At 41.6% G+C, this 27,035-nt stretch overlaps 1 protein-coding gene across 2 annotated transcripts in view; it reads left to right on the top strand.

The window, feature by feature from the left end:
• Positions 1 to 27,035, top strand: part of notch2 (notch receptor 2) — a 45,522-nt gene that overhangs the window by 5,778 nt on the left and 12,709 nt on the right. For both annotated transcript variants that reach the window (XM_084355909.1, XM_084355908.1), the window contains exons 2-12: positions 7,700 to 7,781; positions 20,411 to 20,685; positions 21,444 to 21,651; positions 21,757 to 21,890; positions 22,392 to 22,514; positions 23,638 to 23,871; positions 24,276 to 24,431; positions 24,524 to 24,709; positions 25,319 to 25,432; positions 25,574 to 25,687; positions 25,875 to 26,108. In XM_084355909.1, coding sequence (XP_084212035.1) covers positions 7,700 to 7,781; positions 20,411 to 20,685; positions 21,444 to 21,651; positions 21,757 to 21,890; positions 22,392 to 22,514; positions 23,638 to 23,871; positions 24,276 to 24,431; positions 24,524 to 24,709; positions 25,319 to 25,432; positions 25,574 to 25,687; positions 25,875 to 26,108 — 1,860 coding nt within the window. The remainder of the gene's footprint in view (positions 1 to 7,699; positions 7,782 to 20,410; positions 20,686 to 21,443; positions 21,652 to 21,756; positions 21,891 to 22,391; positions 22,515 to 23,637; positions 23,872 to 24,275; positions 24,432 to 24,523; positions 24,710 to 25,318; positions 25,433 to 25,573; positions 25,688 to 25,874; positions 26,109 to 27,035) is intronic.

Raw genomic sequence — 27,035 nt, 5'->3', positions numbered from 1 at the left:
CACATCGCAACAATCAGACGTCGCATCACAATCAGTGCAATAACAGGAGGGATGTAATACCACAGAGTGTCTCTTTCTCTCTGCAAAGCATGTATGATTGACAGTAGATGTGAGGGGAAGAGCAAGGGCAGATTGTCCACTAGTTAATCAATAAATAAATTAATAAAAATATACTTTGGCGGCTGTTTATATACCGAAGTAAAGTCTGTGTGGGGAATATTGTTGGGTTACCTTTGCTTAATGAATTTAGGCGTGACACAGATAGGGTTGCAATGGTATGAGATTTTCATGGTAAGATAACCATCTCAGAAACTATCACGATTTAACAGTATGACGATATATAGTATTACATTATGATTATTATTATCACAGTTATACACTTGAAGGAATGAAAACGGAAGAGTTTTTTGGTCGGACAAAACACTTTATTATAATTTCACAGAATGTTAGCTACTGACAGACCTTGAAAATCTTGAAATATATATTTTTCAATACCTTGGATAAGCAAAAGTACATAGAATGATAGCCATCAGTTTTGTACCCTGGTGTATCGCTGCAACCCTAGAAACAGGATCTGTGGTTAAACACAGAGTGTAACAATACAGATTGTCAATGGAAAGACATCAGCTCTGGTCAGGCTATAGTTGTTTCTCACTTTTTGTCACTCACTAATTACCTTTTTTACTTAAACTTCTGCTCTGATTAACAAGGAAAAGCTTGTATAATAAAATACAAGGGGAGAGAAGTCTTTATGTTCGGCCAAAGTATACCAGCGGAATAATTTTGTAATGGTTAACCACCCATGTTTCTCAGTATGAGAAAAGAAAATCTCATATTGAGACATGATATTTTATTGTTTGATTCATTGTCGTCATTGGTCATTGTTGTTCATCACAGCTAACAAGTCAAATTTTACCAAAATCTATCACAGCATGAGAACTTAAATACATTCTGACTTTGTGCTATGTGCTTCTGAATTAATAATATCAAAAAACATCAAGATAATGCTGGGATAATTAGTAAAATTTCCCTTGGTTACCCCTCTCATTGAGTAGAATATGATCAAATATGACATATCACCAGATATGTATGTAATTTACATGTTTTTATATGAATAAACGTATGGACACAGTCTTTCACAGGCTCCAGTAATGAAAGTTGTGCTGAAAAGACCACAGTTTAAATCATCTAAAAACTATGCAAATGTCACTGAATAGTCTAGTCCAGTTGTTTTTCTAATCATAACAGAAAAGTTTTGAATCAGAAAGAAGTTAGGATAAGAATGAGCAAGGGAAAGTCCCCACGTTGGCCCTGTCTGGCCTGCTCTCCATGTTTCTGTCTGTCTGTCTCTTTCTTCCTCCAACACATACGCAGACACACACATACTGAGTCAACAGGCCAGCGCTCAGTTTTAGATGAAACTCTCCCAGCATTTCCAAGCAATTACAACAGCAAGGCGGCCGTCTCAGTTGGGAGGTTGGCCGGTAATTATAGATCAAAACCTTTGTCCTTCGTTTTAATATCATTTTTAGCAACTAAAACTACTGGCAGCTTTATATCCTTTATGCTTGTGTGTGGTTCTAACCCCAACCCTAACCCTATCCAGGAGATGAGCTCGGGACATCCCTAATAATCACATGCCTCTGCTGCATGTGTTGTCAGTGATCTGTGTCTTACAGTATGTCACCATCCTCTAAACTGAAGCTGACCTGCGAGACTACAGCCCTTAAAGCCCCTGCTTGGTTCGTCTGCTTGGTTCCTCTGCTGTTTGTGTGGGCCAGTAAAGCTTCCCTCAGGGTAATAGTGTTTAGTTTGAGCCTCGTCTCCCTCCTTCCATGCTGAGCTAAGGGTATTTTATTGCAAGTTACCATGACGACTGCTTGGCCTGCTGGATCGAGAGGCTTGTGCAGCAATTCCAGGAAATGGGGTTACTTCCTCACTCAGCGCGAACAACTTCCTGCCCTCCGCTGTATGGATGTGTGCCAGGGCTCAGGGACACCCATTCGTGTGCAGTCTTTGTCTGTAGTTTCGTAATTACTTCCTCATCTCAATCCTCAGCTATTAGCTCAAAGCCCGTCTATCTCTCTCCCTCCCGCTTTCTCCCTCTTTGACAGTCTTTCTTTCTTCTCATGACATGGCTGGATCCCTCTAGGGACCCGCTGTGGTGTCTGTGACAAAGCAGTGGCAAGTGCTGAGGGAGGAACCAGCGTAATGCCAGCTGAGCATCTCGGCTCCCCCCTTTAACTTTTTTTTCTGTCTACGCCATTAAAGGCAGTGATTTCTGCTTTCTGTTCTGTTCACTCGCATATCTTAGTGTTTCCAGTTTTTATAGATTCTCACAGACAAGTACCCCGATTTAGAAAGAGGACTTCGGTATAAACTTACTTTAACCTGGAATTTGTGTTACCATGTCTCTAAAAGTAGTTGTGGTTGCTGCAGTTCACCGCAGTTTACAAAAAACCAAGATTCACTTGCTGTGGGGACAGCTCAGTAAATGCTTCTAGTAATTGAAAGTGAAAAGTTAAATGGAGAAAAAAACAAACTAGCTGCTGATTACGCACAAGGGTTGCTTTTGTTGTTTCTGTGAGGCTGTATTTAGAAAAAGCTGTGGTGCTTTGAGTCAGCGTGCTAAAGCGATGTGAATGATAATGTGAACATGTTAATGTTTGGCAGGTATAATGTTTGCCATCTTAGTATAGCGTGTTAGTGTGCTAACATTTGATTATCAGCACTGCACTTAATGTGTGGCTGAGTCTGATGGATTAGTTTTGCAGATATTCTGTTTTATTGGACAAACAGAAAGTTGGATCTTGTGATGGCCCTACTTAAAAAGCACAACGGACCAAAGTTTCCTCTTCTGACCACAAATGTCTGTACCAAATTTCCCGAGACGAAATAAACCTAAAATATAAACCTGCTGGTGAGGCTAGAGGAAGTCAGGATATCACTGAATTCAGTGGGAATTTCTATCTGGGACACATTAACACATTAAGTAGAGGTTGAGATATTTAACCAATCAGGGGAGAAGATTGACCTGCTTGTGGCACATGTAATGCCAGTCCATTTAATAATTGTCCAGGTATTATCAGTCTGGAGTAAAGTGCTGGATCGATCAACTGACTGACAGACTGGCACTGCCATCGCCAAAGAAATGCCACTAGTATGGTTAAAACAGCTGCAACTGTGAACTGTATTTTCAAAATTTAATTCACATCTGGATTTTTTCACGAGTGGTTTTGTAATATATTTAAGAGAAAAACACATACATCCTGTGATGTTTTCCAGGTTTTCACATTGCGAGACACTCTGTGGGAACACTCACTTCTGCTTTTAAACTTTGACAGACTAACTAGTGTCATTCTCAGTTACATTGATGATGATAATGCAAGCCAGCTGTGTCACAAACGATGACAGGCTTGCCTTTTCTCAATATGCAAAAAACACTGAAAACTAGACAGTGTCTCGCAATGTTATCACGTAATCATGGCATTTCACTTCTGCTTCCCACCTAAGCGTGCACAGGCATTTTCTCTCATTTTTTAATCAACTCACCTCTGATCCATGTGTTGCCTGTGGTGATGTGGTCAGCGAGTGTGATGATAGTGTGGGGCTGACATGCAACAAGGGTTCCTGTCTAGAATCAGGACCTGGTGACTGTGGTTACATTCACCCCTGCCACCTCTGGTCTTATCCTTATTTTGGGGCTTTCTGGTAGAGTGGATGCATGATAATTAAAGGGGCAATTTTTTTAATACAGTCAGAATTTTACTTTAAAACACTGAAAAAATAAACATTACCAAAAGAGTCCATGAGCCATGTTCACTGGGAGGCTGGTTGACTAAGCCTTGCTGCCCGCATTGACCCCACCGTTCTTCCGATGCAATGTGGGCAGACTCCCTCAGCTAATAGGGCTACTTAGCTCCGCAGCTAACAGAGCTACTTGCTAGTCGCTCCAGCCAAAATTAGCTACAGCAAAGAGTAGCAAATCCAGTATAGTGAACAGCAGTAAGCATTTATGCTGCCCCCTATAGGTTTGGGGTTACCTTTGAATTCTGGCTATATCCTGTAATTCACACCTTCATGGTCTAAATTATTATTTTTTTGTCTGCTACGTGTCTGCTCTGTAAATCTCTGTAATAGATTATTTGGTTTCTTTATGGTGCCCCCTAGCTTTAGTTGGGTATCCACGCAATAAAATGTTGTGTAAATTGGTAACAGCAGCGTTCTCTTTCTTGTCTGAGATGAGTAAACACGTTGTCCTGCACCTTCGCTTGTTGAAAGAGCGACTAAACAAATGCTCACGGAGGAAAAATTTATGTTAGTTTGCAGGCTAGATAGGTAATCAGCTCCTCAGCTGCAGCAAATTAAAGGGCATGTAAACATACCTGCAAATGTCACTTGAGACCGGTTAAACTCTGGTCTGGTCATTAATCTTAAATACCACTAAAAGCACACTGTCTATAATACATAAAATACATTTCATAAATATGTTGAGCTTATTTTTTAATACATTGAGTGACTAAATGTAATTTCAGTTGGACTTTAAAGCTACTATGGTAGAATAAGCTAAAGGAGGTACCATGACATTGAGATCTTCTTTTCTTCATGTATATGCCGACTCTCCCCCCCCCCGTACATAAAAAACAGGTGGATAGAAACATACTTGCTGCTCTTGCTACGCTGACCTCTCTTGCTCATTTTCCATGCAGCAACAAAGTAAAAGGTTTCCCCCCTGTGCTCGTCTACATACTGACACTGGAACACTAGTTTTCATTATATTCAAAAAAGAAACGTGCTTTGACATCAACTCACAAGTGCCAGTGAGTAAGAAAAGGAATGTTTTAATAAGGAATAATCATCATAATTCAGTCACTTCTTTGTTTCTTCTCAGCTCTGTTGACTTTGTTGATTGGGTCTTATCAAGGCTGTCATTCCTGGGAAATTTTCCAGTCCATGCTTCATTGATAGTGATGTGTGAGAACAGCCAGGTAGAGAGGATACAAGGCCGGTGATATGAATCTGGATCACAATGCATGAGTCATTTGAATGTGTGTGAACATTTTGTTTATTGTACTTCAGAGAGACAGATTGCTGAAAGCTTTTCCAAACTTTCAGTCAGGGAATTGCTGACCTGTAAATCACTGGGTGATTGGTGTGTGTATTTGTGTGTTAAAATGGCGTAATAGGAGGCAGGCTGTTCCAAATCTGGTAAGATCATTGCGTCTGGCATTGCGACAGCGTGCATGGGAAGCTCGTCAAACCAGTCGAGGGATGAGAGCAGCTTTTTCCCCCTCTCTGCTCTCTTGCCTTCATTCTTTCACTTCTTGTGTCTTATGCATTGGTCTTCCCAGCTCTCCCTTACCCCTCACCCTGTCTTTGCTTATTTTGCAATTGTCTGCTCGCTGATGGTATCTGTGCCACACAGGCCATACCCTACTGTGTGTTGCTCAGATTTTATCACATATGTTGTCCTTTTCTGATTTTATTCAAAAGCTGATTATACAAGATTTTGCATTAAATTTCCATTTAAGCTTGATCAGAACCAAAAATGTCCCACTGTGTTGTACATCTAACCACATAGGTGTGGATTTTCAGCTCTCTGCGCTGTTTGTGTATGTGTAGGATTTTCACGTGTTGACTCGCAGCCAGTGTGCATACTGTATGTCTGCTCAGTACAGAAATAGTCCCAAAATAGCTCAGTATTTTTTCTGTGGTTTCTTGTACTGCAGCTGTAGTCTGCTATCAACTCATACTTTATTTCAGTGGATGTCTGTGCAGTTGTGCACTTGGAGGCATGCTCCATGTGCGTGCTTGTTGGGATTATGAATTTCACAGCGGTTTATGTATGGTATCCCCATGTCTAATGGACTATGTCTGTCAACCCGACCCTAAAGCATTAGTCTGCCCATGCTCTGACCAGGCCAGCTCAGAGACTGGACCCTGAACAATGTGTGTCCTACTTTTTACACTGCAAGAGCACATCAAGTAGGGTTATTAAGTGTGTCTTCGCAAGAACTCCTCGACTTGAGTGACACTGTGATTAATCTAGGGGCAGGAAGTAACACCATTTCTGAGTGCACTTCCTGTAATGCAATGACTGTTTTGTGAAGACATTGTTGGCGTTTCTTTGAAATCATCTGACCTACCCTCGGTTTTGTAAAGAGAGCTCTGTTCTGTAGTGTCGGGGTACCTAACATAATGACTTAAACATGTGAGACTATAAATGTAACAAAATCTTAATGCTGCAGAATTTGTGCAACTACTGCTAATAATTCTTCTTGATTAATCACACACACTTAACAGTGGAGTATTTCATTTGCCTACCATATCATATTGATAAATAAAGACTAACAACACCACACTGTTGTTTGGCATGTTGGGCCAGCATGGTGTGCGTGAAGACCACTTGAGCCGCGTGTCTCTGGTGGCTTGAAGGCCACACAATAGCTTATGTGTCTGGTTATGAGTGTTTCATTGGTGGGGAGATAGTTGGGCTTTGTTGTCTTCATATAGGCTCATTTCTGTCTGCCAACTCATCCGGCTGCCCTGTGACCACTGGCTGATTTCAGGCTGGCTCTTCATAGGCTGGATAGGTGGCAAGCCTTCTGCATTATCTCTGAAAGGAGGAGAAACTTGTAGACTATGTGGAGGAGTTGCCTCAGAGGGGTGGGGAGTGTCTGTGAGGGGGATATTGCCACCTCTGCTAACTAATTATCTGGGGTAAACCCTGAATGAGTTTGAGTAGTGCCAAGTTATTTAAACTGATTGTGTCTTTTGATATACATAAACATAGTAAGTTTGTGGCACATGATGCAGGAGGACATCATCATCATGGTGTCCGTGTCTAGACACAGCAAGTCAAAACCAAGACATGGTGGACACTGTACTAAAAAGGTTTTTTTAGGGGCAGAAGAAGAATGTAGTATTCATAATTATGTTTTTCATTAGTGTACAGTGTTTACTCTCTAATTGTTTTGTAGCAGTGGTGGCAACAGGTAGATTCTGGTATTAGTTCTACATGTGTCCCTGCTGGTCTTAGTTTACGTTGTTTTGTTGTAAGTGGTTTGCAGTGCTTGATTGTGATTTAGGGGCTACTTCTTCAACCTAGGTTTTATGCTTCTTTGTGTTTTGTTTTGTTTTGTTTAGTCATCTAGATTATAATGTTCAATTCCCTATTTTATCCACCTGTGGTGGTAATGTTCGTACTGTGGGGGTACACCACTCTGTTGTATAATAACTTGAAGCAAAGAATCGTCATGTTTTCTTTACCTTAGAATGAGCCCTTTATTTCTACAGAGGTAGCAGGACCTCTTTGACGGAGTTGCCATGTTGCACCGCCATGTTTCTACATCAGCCCAGAACGGAGAGCCTAAACACTGGCATGAGAGAGGGGCTTTCCTGTTTTTTGCAATTTCAGAATCAGTCTCCACCACAGTGGAGACTGATTCCTGAAATTACCACAACTTCTTACTGTTCTTAGCATAAAGATTGTCTCTACATACCTACATATGTTACAGTATGTGAGGAGAAACATTTTTGAACATGTGTTGAATGGATTCATTAGCTTTGATAACAACACCATTGCCATATGTAATGAGCTGGTTACACTTAAAATATTGCCAATATTCATACTAGACTTGTTGCAAATAAAGTGCCTCTCTGATTGTCCCCTGTCTAACTGTTCTTTTGTTTCTTGCAGCTCTGCAGTGTATGGATGATAAGGCGCCTTGTGTTAACAACGCAACGTGTCTGACCTTTAGCAACGGCACCGAATACTGCAGGTAAGATTGACTTGCTGGGTCTGTTGCCAAACACACAGGCTTCTCAGTTTATCTCAGGCTGTCACCACAGCACTGCTAACAAAAATGAGAACACGGCAATAGAAATGGCTCATAAGAGGATTGTTGGATGTGAAAGCCAGTACAGAAATAGGGTTTTCAGATCAACCCCAGCCTGTCCACGGGACCATGAGGTTTTACTGAGGCACGGAAGAGGGAATAAAAGAATGCTCTGTCTGACAAAGTACACCAGTACTGGGAACAATACCAACACACACACTTCCACCTCCAAGATGTTATTTAGGACATTTCGTGGGTTTTGTTACTTACTCTCTTGTTGCTATAGAATTGATAGCTTTTAGTGTTGCCAACATATTTTACTGCTGATTTGTTGTTGCTTAGGGATGTCAAGACGGTGACAAGACATTTTTATTGCTTGAGAAAGTTACCTATTAAGTGTATTTGATGAGGAAAAAACTATCTGAAACTTGGTTGATTGAATCAAAATGACAAGTAGGGATATCACTCTTACCACACATGTTGTGGTTCTGGGCCCACGCCATGTTGTTGTGGAAACTTGAAATAACCTGCAAGGGAGTCTCTTCTACTACCGGTGGTGCAATCAGACCATTGAGGAAAAGTGCTGCAGTGTAAAGGAGAGCAGTGGCCTGTTTGATCTATGCCTTCCACTTTTTGACAGCTTAGCCTAGTTTGTAATTAAGACTGAGCTATCTTTATAATTGCGTCGCCACTCCCGAGCCAAATTCCCAACGAAAACACACCATAGCTGGTTCATGAACCTGATCATATTTCACCAAATGTGATGTGAATCAGAGCGTGTGTCTGTTCCCAGAGCTTTAGGAATTTCAACACTTTGCTACTTCTGTAAATAGGGATGGAGACATCAACATTCCTTAATCAGTGTTTGACTTTCTCTCTATCTAATTGAAGGTCAGAGAGTTATTGGACTGAATCAACTGATGGTCTACTCTAATAACATTTTTACACGTAAATAAACACTTATATAATGTACATTACGCTGCAAAAACACTTTAACAAGTCATTTACCGGCAACATGCTGCAAAACAGTATTTGCAGCATGTTGCTGTTTTTTTTGTCTTTGCTCATGTCCTCTTTGTCCATCGCCAAGATAATTGATTTTGACTCATACAAAAGTAGCCTGTGAATAAAACAACAAAAGATTACAACTCTTGTAACAGAGTGATGGATTCTCCCAACACCCATCTGGGAAGAATTTCGGAAAAACCATATCCTTCAGTCACAGGTCATCAATATCCACCCTCTCAAGCTGCCTTCACATCTGGACTGGGCAGGGCTTGCTTGGCACCAACGTTTACAGAACATTATCGTTCATGAGTAAGGATGTTGTTATCGTTATAGTTATTGTTCTTGGTGTGGACTGCCCTTCAGATAAGTGTGGCAGCTGCATCGTGAACTAGTATGGTGTGGGTGATGGCTGTGCACGTTAGGCCAGTAATAAAGACGTGATGATAACAGGCTGGGTTGACCTTGTCAAGGACAGCTCAAGATAGGCAGCTTTTAATTTTGGAAATGTTTCTCAGGTGGAGGAAACAGAATTGGATTGTCTTGGTTAGATGATTGAACAACAGGCTCAGATCAAAAGATCACAGCCAACATCAGAGCGTGTGTTCTTAATGTGGGCAGACAGGCATACAGTACAAGCAGAACAGGGATTTATGCCGATACTTATTGGCCTATGTCTCTGAATCAACATTCAAATCATTTGCATCATGACACATGACAATTTTGTGTTTATTTTTTGTCCAAGCGAACTATACATTTTTCACTTATAAGAAGTCTGGAGTTATAAGATTTCACTTGTATTTAGTCTCGCTTTTGCTCAGCCAAGCTGTCTCCATTTGTGACCATTGAGTCTGTATTTTTTCTCAGAATTAAATGATGATGTTGATGATAAAAAAAGGCCTCTTGCCCTGAGGGCACACAGAGAGGAGGCTCTTAGTTTAGAAGAGTCAGCTGACAGAGCGCAGGCCTACTGTTAGACTGATTAACCAGTCAGTCAGTTTTTCCTGCTGTCCACAAGCAAACATGAACACATGCACACTCTGATACACACACACATGTGCACACAAATAGCAGCACTTGCCTCTGTCTGGCCTGTCTGGTCGCATCTGCACTGTGCTGCTGGTCAAAAGGCTCATTGTGTAAAAATCAAATTATGTGTTTATTAGTCTCCGCAGTGTATTAAAGGCTGCCGGCTGTGAGTAAACAGTCACTTTGGACGTTTGGCTCGGACCAGCCTAATTACGTCACATGGATCACATCTGGGGTCGGACTGGGAGTAACTGTAATTAAACAGACAATTAATATGACAGGCTTATATCACTTAAGGGCAACCACTTTGGGTAACTGTGCCATGACATTTGAAGGTATCCCTAGTTTACAATTACACATTTTTTTTAGTGCTGAGAACGGAAAGCAAATGTCATCACCTTATTAACTTTTCTCAGTTTATGTAACAACAGAAAAAGTAATGTTCTGTTTGATATCTGTAATGAAACGGATCCACAGCGGAGACAAGGCTGTGTTATGATTGGCAACAGACTGAGCGTCTTGCATGTTGTCATTCATCAACTTGCCTCCAGTGTCTCCTCTGCGGAGTTCCCATACATCCTGGAAAATCTGGAAAACACAGAAGGGCCCAAGTCTCTGTTTCACATCTTTAAATTCCCTTTAAGAGACTTTTTCACTTTGCCTTGCTACATTTTTCATTTAAGAGAGACAGAAAAGGACAAGGGAAATGAAAAACCAAAGAAAAAAGGGATACTTTTAATAGATGTGTGCTTAGATACATGTAAGTAGCTTAGACTTAAACAATGGCAATTGTAGAAAAAACATATTTGGAAATACTTTGAAAATTTGTGCTCGGTGTCTCATTTCAGACACAAAGAATGTTGCTAAAGAGAATTAAAGTGCATGGGAGAGGTCGACGAGCAGGGCAGGGTACAGAGAAGCCGTCTAACCGGTGACACTGCAAGTCATCAGGGTGTGAGAAAGGTGTGTATTGCGAGTGTGACTCCGTGTGAATTTGTGCAAGTCACAAGTTTGCAAGGTGTTTGTGTCATTGCTGAGGAGATTCATGAATACTTTCTGATGAGTTATTGGATAAGACTGCAGAAACAATGGTCTTGTTTGTGGGCCACAGAGGACTCCTGACACTAACATGGAGTCTGACTCGCTGAGTTATTACCTGAGCAGTGCAATCTGGAGTGAGGCTACACACGTTAGGTTGTCCGAGCTCTATTTTCTCCCCAGAACAAGATCTCTTTGTCTGCTGTTGGGCCATGGTGCAAACTGATTAACTCTCCCTCACCAACAATGCCTCTTTTTTTCTCACTCTTTTTTTTTTCTTGCAGTCACTGTCATGCCTTTTGTATTTATTAAAAAAAAAAAAAAAAGGTTTTCTTAAGCATGAGGGGACAGAGTTACTGTGTTGTGCAGACCTGCTGCTTGTTTGATCTGACAGGTAGAATTTGCCTGCAGGGCAGACAGAGGAAGAGAAAGGGCCAAAAGTAAAGAGGATGTCTTTTTTTTCAGGTAATTTGAGGAGGAATAGCTCGGAGCACAACTCCTTACTAATGATGAGAGAGCAGCGAATGGGGGGAGGGAGATGAGGGAGAAGCAGAGCAGAGAGAGGAGTGTAATTTCCCTCTTGCTACGCCTCCTTCATCAAACTGTCACTCATCCATCCAGGCCTCTGTCCCTCCCTCGGCTTCGGGGTTTTAGATGCCTCTGGACACAACTCACCAGGCCTCTTAATCCCTTTTCCACAACCCTGTTATTGTTGAGGTCTTCATAATTTTTGCCTTTATTATAGCCATACCTGCTCCATCTCCCATCTCTTTCTTTGTGTTTGCAGAGCATTGTTGAAGATCTTTTGCTCTGGCTGCTGTTGTCTATCAGTCTTAACCACTTTCTGTCAAATTGTTAACTCACAAAAAGCCCTCTCGCCTCGCACTCTCATGCCTTTGGGTAGGTTAGCAGAGTGGACTAACCTGATATGCCAGGTGGTTTATTGCACAAAAAAACATCTGGGAAGCCTTCCTGAGAAACTGTGTGAAAAAGGGCTGGCACTTTCAAAGTTGAATTGGCAGGTGTTTGGACGAACCATCGGTCTATAACCACCTATCACAGGCTAACTTCAACCAATCAGATCCACAGGAGGAGAAAAATCGAACTCTTACAGAAGCCAGTCGAGAAAAAACATTTTCCATTTAGGAAACGCTTCAGTCCCATTTTGTGCTCTTCATTCCATGAAGTATACTCTCCAGTTCTGACATAACTGATGCTATAGCAGCTACGCTAACCTCTTGAGAAGGCGCCATTGTTGTTTTCAAACATAGTCACTTCTCTCAATGGTCGTCACATCTAAATCACGCACGTAGCTGCCAGTTGTTCCTCATAGGACGCTGTGGTTCAACCACAAGCGCATGGCTTAAAGCCTGGCAGGATGGATTTTTCTAGATCACATGGTAAGGAGATCTCGTGAATCCAGCTGCCCTGCAAGGTAAAGACAAGGCAGAGGGAGGAAGAAACAAAGATAAAGGAGTAAGATAGGCAAAAAAAAAATATATCAGTCACACCTCTACTCCTCCACAGCAGACAGACACCCATGCTCTCTAGCACACACACACACACACACAACTTGGTGAGGCATATGATCTAAACTAAAGTCAACAAACACTAGAGTAGGAGAACCCTCGGCAGTGATTTCCCGCTCATATTCTCCAAAGACGTATCTTCTTCCCACAGCCTAGCTAACAGCACCGTAGATGTGGTTGAGACTGGAACCACAATGATAAGAGTTTCTTTGTCTATATGTTTGTGTATGTACTCTGTCTGTGTGTGTGTCTCCAGAGAATCAGGGGCACCTGTAGCCTGGGGCGAGTTCACATGGTGGTACAGTGGGGTCTGAAGTTCACTGAACATGTAAGGTTCAGTATCTGGAAGGTGGAGATATTTTGTGTGTGTGTTGAAGGGTTCAAATGATGAGTCAAGCAGGCTGTTCATCAGTGGTAATCATGGCTGCAAATAAGGATGGTTGTAATTATCAAGTAAGTGTTTGGATTAGCAACTTGTTTAATTTAATCACAGTTTACCATAGCCCAAAGTATTGTCTTCAGCTTGCTCGTTGTGTTTGACTAACAGTCTGAAAGATAATCAATGCTGTAACCAGCATAATGCAATATCTTGCATTTTGCTTGATAAGTTAAAAAAAAGATCAAAAACTAAAACAATTTTCTGTCAATTGACTAATTTCAGCAGTACTGATAACTCACTAGTTTGGATGTGGTCAACATGACCTGCTGTCACAGGTCACTGGGAATCACCATGACAAAGATAGAGTCACAAAAACAAACAAACAAACTGGGTAAAACAACAAGCAGATGCACATCAGGCTGCCTAGAGATTCAAACAGGCCCTCAGAAAGAGGAAGCCTTACAAAAGTGTGGGGAATGTAGCAACCAGACCATAAACCCACATACAGTAAGGTGACGAGTGGCTCTCTGTCACACATTGAAGGTGGCATAGGGTCAAAAGTACCTCGGTTTTGTCATAAAGTCACACATACTCTGGCCATGTACTGATGTACTGAACTGATGATCGGACCAGTGTGAGTTTCATCTTCATTTGGCTGGACTTCACTTTCAGCTGTTATTCAATCATCAATAGCCATGTTTCCATAAAATTTCAAGCGAAGTAAATAGAGTCTAGCGGTAAACAAACCAGGAGACAAAATGGAGAGAGGTATTCAGGATACTTATGATAGGGCAAGTTGTAAATGTTCTTGTATGTTAGCTAGCATTTTTTCCATCAAACATTTGGTGCAGTAACTCAAGCAAGCGCACAAAAGTTTTTGAATTAGAGCAAGCTTTTTCTAATCTTGTTGTTTGCATAAAATTTCTAATGCGATATTCTTCAAAATTCACACAAAAATGCTTTATGGAAATGGTGTTATTGACATACATCAAAATAATGCAAAAGTACCTTGTTCTGTACTTTCCCTCTTGTTTGTGTGCCATTTCACAGAATAAATGCCAAAGAGAAAGAAAAAAAAAGAAAATTAGCAGGGAGTAAATCTCCTTGGGTGGTGCTGCAGCAATAAATTAGTCATTCAGGGATTAAGTGACATTTTAAGTACAGAAGAGACGATATTTGTTTTTGTTAAAAATGTCTAAATCAGTCGGTGGTGGACTATGCTTAACATAGATCTAGATATGGAACTTTTACAGGCAGTCAGACCTATTGTTGGAGACTCCACTTGAAACAACCACAGAAGCAGGATAATGACAGAACAACATAGAACGACAGGCAGATGAAGCACTCAGAGAGAAAATGAGTCCCGTGCTGTTCACCACAGCCACTCAGATGAGTCTTTTTGAACATGTTTTTAAATACAGTCTGAGATTTTACCACATGTCCCTCGTTTGGACTCCACCCTGCTCTGGACTCCTTTATTCAGACTATGCTGATGCTTTTCAGTCTGACTGCCTGGTTTCCTTTTCTCTCTGTATGTCTCGCTCTCTTATTACGTTTCTTGCTTTTACTTCCACCTCACTGCGCTCGCTTCAGCTTCCTCTTTTTTTCCTCCTTTACGTCTTTCTTTCCAACATTGACATCACTCCCACACCTCCCTCGGCCCGCCTCCGCTGTGATGCTGTTTTTGCTGCTGGCTCATCTTTGTGAACAAGAAAAAAAAAAACTGCTGAGAAGTGGGGGAGTGGGCAAAAAACCCCTCCAACCCATTATAACTACTTTGCAACTAAGGATTATTAAGCTATAGATGCATAGTTTCCATCCGTCAAAGAAAAACCCATGACTGAACCCTTACATCTAAGTTTAGGTGCATTTTATTTTTCCAATGTAGAAAAGGCCTCTCCTCCTCGGCTTAAATGGGTCTTCCATTGCCAGACCTATCCACACACTACATTTACACTGTGGCAGTACAAAGAAAAATAACTATCATTCTGTGATTGGACAGATAGCCTCTTTGGGATGTCTGAATTTCAGCAAGGGCGTCCCCAAACTGCCATAAGCTCACTGCTGCTGCTCCTTCATTTAGTTCTGGGGTTGAGGCGGTGGTGTTATTAAGAAACCTCTTTTCACATCTGTCTGTATTTAGCTCATACTGTTTTAGATTGATCACTTATGACAGTTATTGGAAATGGCAATGGAGACTGCAGTTGAATGGAAATGTTGTCAAACCTATCAAAACGCTTAACATCACAAGTCAGCATTCACCCCTTTACAGACATGTTCATTTACTCAGGGCAGAAGCTACCATGCAGGTTGCCAGCTGCTAATGATTTGTGAGCTTCCCACAAGTGCATCACTGTTGTTTTCTTTCTTGGCTCCTTTACCTGTGTTTTGGTTGAATTCTTGTCCATCTTGAGACATGAATTGAAGCCTGCTCTGGGTGTCCAGGGCAGCTGTAATATTAATGCTTACAGTGTCAGTTCCTCTGCAAGTCAACTGAAGCTCCAATCTTTTTGTGTACGGTAGCAGTAATAAATGACAGGACCGCCTGCACAAAATGATTTCAAAACATTCAGTGTAGCATTTCCTGAGTCGAAGTAGAACAGATAAGGTCACACACTGTAGTACTTCCCCGTTCAAAAAATATGTATAAGCACACTCAAACCTGTCTTGGGAGCTCCTTGAACTGCCTTCACCTTTGGCCCTGACAAAATGCTTCCCTGTTTGTGTCACGTCTGTCTCTGGTACGACTGTAGTAAGTAACACCTCAGTAGTACAATGTCTGTATAAAGTTTTTGGTTTACAGATGAAGAGTTTGATCCCATGTAACAAATGCAGCTCACATCAATATGCAAGTATTGTCTATGGGATTTTGCATACACCTGCCATATCGTGATGGATATCAATGTGACACTTCTTCCAATCATGTCACATTTTTAAAACTTGAGTCCTCTTCTCTGGATTACTATTTCTCGGTCAGATGAGAGCTGCAGGTAGAGTCTGAAAGGCAGCAGGTCCTTTTTAAATTAAGTATACCGTCTAATAGAGCTGCAATAATTAGATGATTAATTGATTAGATTAGATTTTTTTTTTTTTTTTTCGTTTTTCTAGCAAAAATCTCAACATTTGCTGTTTCCAGGCGAATAATCAAAAAACATTTTGCAAATCTTGCTGCCCTACCATCTAACATACATTTTGTGCAACTCACTTTTCCTTAAAAGATCCATCAGGCATCTTGCAGCTACAATTTCTATGTAAGCTGTGGATTCCTGCATTTATCTCTGCAACCAAACTAAAAGCAAAGCTGGTACCATGTTCTGCACTGACTTGTGACATCTGTGTACGCACACACAAGACTACAGTACGCTGAATAGGCCACCTATGCTCTAGCCAAGCCAGGGAATGATCCGGGGATTGAAATGTGAGCTGGTTTGTGCTCCCCTTCTTTCTCTCTCACACCGTTTCTCTGCGATGGCCGCAGGGAGAGAGCATGATGGAGTTATTAAGCGTCGCTGAGACTGGAATAGTGACTGCAGGAGGAGGAGGTGGTGGGGTTGTGGTTTAGGAGAGGAAGGTGGAAAGGTAGGAGGAGAGAATTAGCACAAAAGAAAAGGGGAATTAGCGTTCGGGGATGGGAGGAGAATGCGAGGAGAAGGGGAGCTTGGGACATAGGAATTAGGAATGAAGGAGGTTGGAGACATTACATGACTGAGTGAGAATCAACCCCCCCTCTCTGCTCTCTGAAGCCCCCACGGCCAGCCAGGACAGGCAGAGGTCAGCATGAGGTAGAGGAGGAGGCGGAGGGAGAGAACGAAGGAGAGAAGGGGTGCAGAGAGAGAGAGAAAACGAGAGGGAGGGGTGTGCGTGAGATGGGGGCGCTAATGTGAACCAGCTGTAGAAACCTGACACCTCGAGAGTGGGTTAGAAATGAGAGGTGGAGGAGTGAGAAAGAGAGGGAAAGAAGGGCTGCAGGAAATTGCACGGAGTAAGAGAGGGATGGAGAAAAGAGGAGGAAAAAAAGTCCTCGTGGAGCAAAACAAAGAATCCCATAGATGAATTTGGCTGCAGAAAGCTCTCTCTTCTGAGTTGTTCATGAAAGTAGATCTGACTTTGTCTGCGTAAAGGTGTTCATGTGCAAAAGTTCTATAGTGTCAAAAGATTTGCATTGCTTATGTGTTGCTGTGTTGTATTCAGCAAAAGACAAGTTGTGTGTTAGATTATCTCTTCCTCAGCGAGACACCACTCCCTTACATTAATGCGAATCATGCACAGCCTTGTCTGTTTGCCTCGGGCTCGAGTGTACAGCCTGAGGCTAATAATGAGCTCTCTATCTGCCAGAGAAACCTGAAGGACAGGGTGGTATCGTTTCCTGATGCCATGGCATGTGGTTCTGTCAACACGGGTTAGATAGCAGCAATTGAATTTAAAAGAGATTACTATGCATCTTGCCTGTCAGCACTTTGGGGTTTTAACAAAAATTTCGTAATAGGAAATAATTCTTCAATGGTGATGGAGGGTTGCGTAACAACTCTATACTATGATACCTTTTGCATCTTTCTCGTGCACATTGAGGCTAAACAGGAAGTTGTTTTAGATGAGCTCAAAAGCACTTGTAATCAGGCTAAACATCACAACAAAGCGCACGTTTCAAATTTCCTCTCTCTCACTGAAGTGGCTATACTTGACTTTGAAAACGCGTCTCATATTCCACATAGTTTTAACAGTGAAAATGTGTGAAATGTTCCCAGTGAAACGTAAACCTGGCATTAACCTGGACACGGTGTTCTTTGTGAGACAGCCTGCTAATGTGATGTATGTCACAGGGCAGAGGGCCATGTCATTACTCCATGAGAGGGGGCGTAGAGGTCATCCAGGAGAAAAAAGAGCAGTCCTAATTCCCAGGACAGCCGGCCGTCTTGTTGTGATATCATGGCCAAGCTGTGTTTGTGTTTAGAGTGGGGAGGGACGTCTTTGTGTTTGTGTATTTTTGTGTGTGTGTGTTTGTGTATAGGCATGTGTTTTGGGGGTGTGCACTGCAGACATGCTGATACAGAGACGGAGACGGAGAAGAGGGAGGGTGGCCATGTCTAATCTGAAAGAAGTCTGTCTCTTCTTTGAAGATTGTACATCAGTAATCTGCCATCTGGTTTATCTGTTTACCAACACCATGAGTACAAGGATTTTTAGAGAATATTTCAGTGAGACAAAATATATATTGACAAGATAAGGCTCACAATATCCTGTGTTATTGTTACTGTGTGGTTTTGGTCTTTTTGTGGCATAATCAAATTCACTTTATATAGCACCTCTGACACAAATTACTTGCAATTACTTGTATAAAAAATATAGATATATTATGAAATACTACACATAATGAATTGATAGATGGTCAACAAATATATACTTGATTGTTGGAAAAAGCTAAGCAGATTTCAGTCTACTAGAGTGAATGGTGCATCTGTTGTTGTTGTTTATGGAATAAGATATCAAGGGTTTGGCTTCACATACTATTATTAGTGGGATTGTTGTCAATAAGATAATATATTTTGGATATATTTTGGACATCTAAGAGTCACATTTTCTTATTTTTATGGTGTTGATTAATTGTTTTTTGTTGATTTGTGCACATGCCAATGCATTTGATACACTTAATATTTGAGAAACAAATATGTTCGTCAGAGTGGGAGTCTGTCCCAGATGTTGTTTGTCATATTTGAAAAGACATCGGATGAGTCACGTGTCTCACAGATGTGATTGATCTGTGAGACTTCTGCCTGGCATGATTCATGACTCTCTTACTTTCCCATGCGCTCACAAGCTAATATCTTCAAGCTGCTCTGGGGTGGGGTGGCCAATAATAAATACGTTTTAGTAAGTGTGAGACTGGATTTCAGATAATTCTCACCTCTCTGTTTCATCTCAGTTTTATATGGCTCATGTCTCCGATCTCTGATTCTTCCCTTGTATGTTTTTACATCCTAGAGGCCTGCTTATTAGTGAAATAAGAATCTTTTTTTCTTTTCTTTTTTTTCCCATTTGTATGGTTATGAAAGAGGGTAGTCTGTCTGTGAATATGTGCATTAGTTACTGTGTGTTGTATCTCTACTCTCCTATTATGTTACCTGAGCCCCTCCAGGGAGGCCGGTTTAGAGGCCTGTGTAAGAGGCAGCAGGTCGCTCTGTCACCCACAGTCCCCAGACAGTGTGTCTGCCGTGTGCCACACACACACATGCAGTGCAACAGACAGCTGATCAAAATAGCATAGACATGAAATTACCTGTCAAGTACCATTTTTGCTCAGTAACAGAATAACACCTCTGACCAAATCCTGTCACACAGAGAAGTGGTGAGTGAAAGTGGGAGGGACTGCGAGAATACAGAGGAATAGAAAGCGACGAAGGCATCAACGTCTCTGATAGGATCCCTGGTGAACATATTGTGTAATATTGTAATTTCCTTCCCACTGCTCGGCATACAGCTGAATCACTTTACTGACATCAGACAAGCAGAGATCGAAAGGAAGGGTTGATGAATAAGCAGAGGGAAAAAAAAAGGCACACATACGCAGAAATAGTTTGTAGCCCAAATGTGGTCAAAACACGATAGATAAGTCTTTTAGTCATACACGTAACAGGATTTTGAGAACAGTTCTCGAAAAAGGTTGCTTTCTTAAACTGTGGACACATTTATATCGGCTGAATCATTATTTATCTGTTGGCAGGAGTATTTTTCATCTGTTACTTAGGACAAATAATTGCCGGTGCTTTCCACTTGTTTTTTAGTTTCTGCCAGTCTTCAGTCAACAACTTCCAGATGACTCCATCTCACATCCTTCCACTTTTTAGCTTCTTCTTTGCCATCACTGACCCCAGTTTAACCCTCCCACAAAGCCTAACTTCCCTCTTTTCTCTTACAGTGTTTAACAGTTAAGGGCTCAGTACAGTTTATAACTATTATCTTACGATTCGTTGTTTGGTTCTGGTCTGGTTTTAACAGCATGTCAAAATGTGTGTGTGTCATTAATGAGGCTGTACATAGAGCCCCTATCACTCTCTGGTTAAGGCGCTAAATTAACACTATCCAGTAATCATTTACCACAAGGTTTAATGGTTTGAGTAATTACAACTAATTTCTCTATTCACAACCACTTGTTTTGCTAATACTCCCATGTAGGGATGTGGTCTCCCACATATGATTGTCTGCGGATCATTGTACAGCAATGGAAAGGATGTGTATTAGACAGTCGTGTTTACCTGTGCTGTTTCAATTGTTTCTTTGATGTGTGTGTGTTTACGATGGCACATATACACACATCAAACACCTCCATCCATAAGTGTGCAGATGCTGTACTCTCTGCTATCAATGCTGTTGTCTGATGTGGTGCATTACGTGCACCTGACTGAAACTCATTCTCTCATTCTATTGTTTTGTTTGTTTGCATCTCTGTCAAGCACATACACACACATACCTATTTGTCTTTTTGCTTAATTCATCTTTCAGTTTATTGTCTGCACTGAGCGATGATTAGATTTAAATCCTTGTGTGTGCTTTGAGTGCTCCATCACTGATTTCTGTGTTTTGTTGTGTGTGTCCAGGTGTGCGCCAGGCTTCCTGGGAGAGTACTGCCACCATAAGGACCCTTGTCATCCCGGCTTTTGCCAGAATGGAGGAAACTGCTCTGTGTCCATGTTAGCTGGAGTACCTGTACCCGGCAGCGCCACCTGCACCTGCCCTCTCGGCTACACCGGCCAGCACTGCCAAACTCCCCAGAACTCCACGTGTTACCCCAACAACCCCTGTGCCAACAACGGTGTCTGCACCCTGCTGTCGCTCGACAAGTACAAGTGCGAGTGTACCAGAGGATGGACAGGTGAGATACTGTTTTATCACCTCGCAGGAGTTCGCCAAAAGGGAAATGATAGTTGACTTTGTTTATCGTCGGAGCACTAAATTATTTTTAAACATCCTGCATGCAAATTCAAAGTCTGTTGTAGCGTAACTCTTTTCTGGTTGTTTGTAAAAATGTGTTTTTACAGTACTGTCTCTAAGCAGGTAATTTTAAGCCATTTGAGAAGCCTGTTATTATCTCCAACAAGGTTAATTTTTGGTCCTGCTTTTTAGACTGATAGGAGCATATCTAGGGCTGGGTACTGAAAATAAAAGATTGATGACAGTGCTGATACCGATACCTTGACTTCGATATTGGTTCCTGAACAATAATTTTTTGATACCAAATTTATGAAACTCTAAAATATGGGCATAACCTAGCGTTTTTCCTGCATGCCTCAAGAAAGCCAGTCACCAACACTGTTAGATCTTGGTTATTTGGCTCACTGATGCTGATGAGATGAAGTCCTCAGGTATGGAAAGTTGGTATCATTTAGAAAAATTGAAAATAATATTTTATTAAAATATCAGATTTAGACATCTGTGCAACTTTGATACACTGACTGCAGACAATCGATTAATGCAAATAAATTTTTTAGAGACGGCTAACCATTAACCAACTCCAATTTGTCCCAAAAATATCACAGGATAAAACTACATAATTCTACATAGATGCTCACATTGATATGTGATAGCCAAAGCACTGTAACCTCAGCTCCTCTTCTTTCTCTTCACTCCCAGGGCTGCGGTGTGAGCAGGAGGACAGCTGTCTTTCCGGTCCCTGCGCCAACGGTGGAACGTGCAGCTCTCTGTCTGGCGGTAGCTACACATGTTCCTGTCCACCTGGCTACACAGGTCCTCGGTGCCTTAATGACACAAACGAATGTGCTGCCACACCCTCTATATGCCAGAATGAAGGAGTATGCGTCAACACCCCTGGCTCTTACAAGTGAGAATCAATATTTTAAAAAGCAAATGTGAAATATGTCATTATTTGGACAGTTGTTTAATGTCAAGACTGAATGACATGACATTGACTCTGTCATTGTTACAGGTGTAACTGTGCCCCTGGGTTTACTGGCAGACACTGTGAAAGCTCTTACATCCCTTGCTCACCTTCACCATGCCTGAATGGGGGCACCTGCCACCAGACCTCTGAAAGCAGCTACTCGTGCCACTGCCTTCCAGGTAGGAGGATTCAAAATCTAAAAAACCTAAACTTGTGTTACTCTTTCTTAAAAGCTGAATATGAACCAGAAAAACACTAAACTAATACTACACTAACACAGATATGGACCGTGTTTGGTTCTAGGTGAGAGACTGAAATGGAAATGTAAGAGAAGGAGAGTGAATGTAGGAAGAGAAAAATAGTTACAGTCTCACTAGTATTCATCTATAAATCAACGTAGCTTTGAGCTTCTGTATTGTTACATTAAGGTGTTTGAGGTGCAAACAGTCTGATCCTGTTGGCTGTTTTGTATTACTCACAGAGCACTGTTAGTCTGCTACACTTAAAGAGTAGACACAACAAACACACACACACATACAGCTGCTGTTTATACACTACCAGGTCAAGTCATATTACTTACACCAGAGAATATTGTACCACAGCTGTTGTATTTGGGTGCATGTCCTCTCCACTGGACACATAATAATAAAGTGAATGTCTCTCTCTTTCATTTGTTTCAGGTTTCAACGGGACCAACTGTGAGAACAACATAGATGACTGCCCCGGTCATCAGTGTGCCAATGGAGGAACCTGTATGGACGGAGTAAACACCTACAACTGCCAGTGCCCTCCAGAGTGGACCGGTAAGGGATTTGTGTTTAAGATTGTGTTTAAGTGTTCCTGTGACAACTATTGCACTCGCACAATGTTTGTCATGTACAGTGTGTGCCTCAGGGCCTTAAAGCCATGAGGCACAAACATGTTGAAACAAAGCATTAGAAAAGCAGTATTGTGAGTTGTAGACATGTTCTCATAGCAGGCGATGACAACGATCGCAAGGTAAAAAGAAATAGAAATAAGCTGTTCACATTTCAAAGTAATCTACCAGGAAATACATTTTTGGTTATTTGATTGGGCACCGGAGTGTTTTGTTGGACGGCCTCAAGCTGTTTGAAGTTAGAAGTTGAGCCATGTTAAAGTTTTTGCTGGATGACCACCCACCACATCTGTGGACTGGCCTCATTGGAAGGAATGAGAGTGCCAAAGTCAGTCTGAACTTGGCCTTTGGAATATTTTGTATGTATTTCGCTGGAAGCAGTTTTTAAAAGTAGTTTGTGAACCTGCTGTGTCTAAAACAAAGCTGTGTTTGAAGTCTTTTTTGTTGAATATTCCATTGTCACATTTTAAATGAAATCTACAGCAGATGGTTTGTGTCTTTACCTTCTCACTTTCTTGACAGTCTAGACATATCACTGTAAAATAGCTTTACTATTTTTAAGGTTTGACTTTTTCAGTTGAGCAGTTGAGTGTGCCATTTGAGCAGTGAGGTGTACATGTTTGTGCTGTGATCACTGATAAAAACTTGCATCCTTTCATGTTGTCTGCTTTGATAACACACTTCCTATTATTCCTCTGTACTGTTTCCCCATATGAAGGCCTATACGCCACACAAGGTGTGTCTGTGCTAACACACTTGGCATCCCCAAGCTTTCTGTTTACAAAGCAAACAGTCATACATCAGTTTCCTACAGCCTGTCTGAGTTTTTATAGCACTAATCCAATCAGGGCATTGTGAAGCTGGAACACAGTTTTAAAAGCATCTAAAAAAATCTCAAATGTAGGTCTTTATTTATTTATTTTTTTACCCAAAACCCACGAGGTAACAGCTTAACTTATGTTGTATGCATGACATGCTGCATAGACTATTAACGTAATTTGCTTAATTGTTTCCCTCCTCTTCCTGTCCACCTCCATTCCTCTCCACAGGCCAGCACTGCACAGAAGACGTGAACGAGTGTCGCCTACAGCCAAACACTTGCCAGAACGGAGGCACCTGCAGCAACCTGATCGGCAGCTATCAGTGTGTGTGTGTCAATGGCTGGAGCGGGGCCGACTGCTCTGAGAACATTGACGACTGCGCCACCGCAGCGTGCAGCCCTGGCTCCACCTGCATCGACCGCGTTGCATCATTCGTCTGTCTCTGCCCCCACGGAAAGACGGGTAGGCCAGTAGTGACAAACCACATGCAGATATTTCTACACCAAACGCTTAAATTGCAGAAAGTTGATAACTGCATTACAAGATATAATGGTAGATATTGTGAAATTGTCAATATCTGAAAGCAAAAAATGGAAACAGTTGAGGAAAAGGCACTTAATGTGATCCATGTCAAACAGTCAGAAACAATAATTATACCTCAGAGTAGATTTGAATTTCCTGCTGATTACTGACGCATTCTTGGATTTGGATTAAGCCTCACCTTAATTAACCTCTCCCCAGCAGCAAATATGCATCCAGTTTGCTTTTCTCTGACCTCAGCAGAACCCTGTGGGGGACATTTTGGTTTTTGGATCTTTTATTCAAAACATTTTACTCATTCCTTGTCAACATGGTTTTCTTTTCAGGTCTGCTCTGCCATAGAGACGACGCCTGTATCAGTAACCCCTGTCGAGAGGGCTCTCAGTGTGACACCAACCCCATCAGCGGGATGTTCAACTGCAACTGTCCACCTGGATACGTAGGCAACACCTGCAACATTGACAGAGACGAATGCAGCATTGGTGAGAAAGCGGAACACACACATAGCATGTATCTGTGCCAGGCTAATGATCTGTTCTGCTTTTACCCACACCTCTTTCCTCTTTGTCATCAGGTACCAACCCCTGCGAGCATGGTGGTCAGTGTGTGAACACTGATGGCTCCTTCACCTGTAACTGTGTTAGAGGTTACTCTGGGCCACGCTGTGAGCAAGATGTCAACGAGTGTGCTTCCAGCCCCTGCCAGAACGATGGCACATGTCTAGATCGCATCGGGGACTACACCTGCATCTGCATGCCCGGTATACATTTCTCAAGGACTTAGAAATTATCTTACATTTAAAAAAAAATTCAGACAAGTTTCTCATGAAGTTAATCTTCAAAATACTGCAGCATTGGAAATGTTGTCTTCTGCAGTCAGGAAAAGGTCAAGTTTGATAACAGTCTGGATAATTACCAAGGCAACAGACTCATCTCAATAGTTTTATTAGAAATAGAAAAAAATGTTTGCACTCACACATACATATGCCATTATTTTTTATTTGAAGAAGTAGTTCACGAGAGAATATATAAAAAATGTTGGAAAGATATGCAATTTTACAAATTTCAAAAAAATCTCTTTAAATTTCCTGGATCCAAATCTACACAAAATGGTGCTTGTTCTTTGGCCCATTGCCTCATTATAACCATTAAAACCTGTCACTGTTTTGTTATCTATATATATTCTGCAAACAGGACTAAAAACACAACTTCCTTTGGTGGAGTTGATGACAGCCTACTTAGGCAACTGATACTGCTAATGTTTTAAAATGAAACTTATTAGAAACGGCAATGAAATGGGATTGAACTCTTTGTAATTTTTGAGAAAAGAAGAAATTATTAAAAAAACTTGTTTCTTGTCATGCATGCAGGATTTGCGGGGACTCATTGTGAGGTAGAGATGAACGAGTGCAGCAGCTCGCCCTGTTTAAACCAGGGTAAATGTCTGGACCAGGTCAGCCGCTTTGTCTGCGAGTGTCCAGCAGGTAGGTTTTGTCATTTAAATATTTTTCTGATTGATTCTCTCTCCAAGTGAACAGGAGTTGTCTTAGGAAGACCTACCTGTTTTAAAATGGTCTTTTAATGAATGCGTTTGTTCATCGTGTTGTTCTGTTTTCTGTTTTCAGGCTTCAGTGGTGAAATGTGCCAGATAGACATAGATGAGTGTTCCAGCACACCCTGTTTAAATGGTGCCAAATGTATCGACCGACCCAACGGATATGATTGTGAATGTGCTGAAGGTAAAAGGGAATAACTATATGTTAAAAGCAACATTTTCCTTAATCTATTTTGTAGTGTCTGGACTGCGATTTCACAATTCAAACAAGGGAAATGTCGACTGCTTCACATTAATCCCCATTTGACCCAGAAAATAATCGGATGCAATAGCCTTTTGTTATTTTTCTAAGAAGAAATGTCGTTCCTCAGGCTTCACTGGTCCGCTCTGTGAAGAAAACATCAATGACTGCGTACCAGAGCCATGCCACCATGGTTTGTGTAAAGATGGCATCGCCACCTTCTCCTGTGAGTGCCATGCTGGATACACAGGCTCCATCTGTAATATCCAGGTCCAGGAGTGCCACAGCAACCCCTGTCAGAACCGAGGGCGCTGCATTGACTTGGTCAATGCCTACCAGTGCAACTGCTCACCGGGAACCACAGGTTGGTGTACAACATTCATTTCCTGCATAGTAAGACGTCTCTCACCTGTCTGACAAGCCGGTACTCTCCCACCCATGTTTCTTCAGTGGCCTCTTAGAAGGGGTTTTTAGCCACTTCCTCTTCCAAATTAATGTTGCTGCCACTTGTTTTACAGTGTTTTAAACAAAGCTCTGCTCTGCTCTGCTTGACGTCTGGTTGTTATAGTAACCATACAGACTGAACTATAAACAGAAAACATTTACGAGTTCTCATTCCTCCAATACTTTTTCACTGAAGTATAATTTTATTTTGACAGAATCTAAATCTGAGCCATTCTAGATAATCAGCTCGATCACATTAACACATTCCTGATTTTTTCATGATTGATTCTTGTGGCAGCTTCAAAAGTTTAAGAGTGGAGGTAACTGCTTGAAATGAATGTAAAGTCCTCCATCCCCCACATGTAGAGCTTCCTGTATAACTTTTGCTGTACTATAAGGCACTCTGCGTGTGTGTGCGCATGTTTGTGTGAGTAGAAGTCACAAGTCTGGGTCGAGCGGTGCTACCCCACGTTGCTCTTTGGATTAGCATGCTCAGTTCAGTACGTTGTACCACCCTGAGGCCTGGTACTGAAATCTGTACTGTCCTCACTCAACCAAAAGTGGCGTCAGGTCACCCTGTCAGGTCTCACTGTCTGGTTTCATGGCCTGACTTCCCCTCCTCTGATGTACCTCGTTTTCTCTGTCTAGTTTTCAAGTTTACTCCCCCTCATTTGTGCCACTAATGTTGTTCTTGTTAGTTCTCTGACTTTATATCATACTTGAGTCTTAGTCTCCTTTTTTATGGAGTCTTACTCCCTCTGGTGGAGGATTAGTTAACTGCCACGTTTTGTAACAGTTATTGGATGCAACTCCTCACTCACTTCAACCTAAAGGGGTGTAACCAGGT

This window comes from Pagrus pagrus (genome assembly GCF_965226575.1).
Source record: "Pagrus pagrus genome assembly, chromosome: 6".
Lineage (NCBI taxonomy): Eukaryota > Metazoa > Chordata > Actinopteri > Spariformes > Sparidae > Pagrus > Pagrus pagrus.
This window is presented reverse-complemented; position numbering and strand designations above follow the sequence as displayed.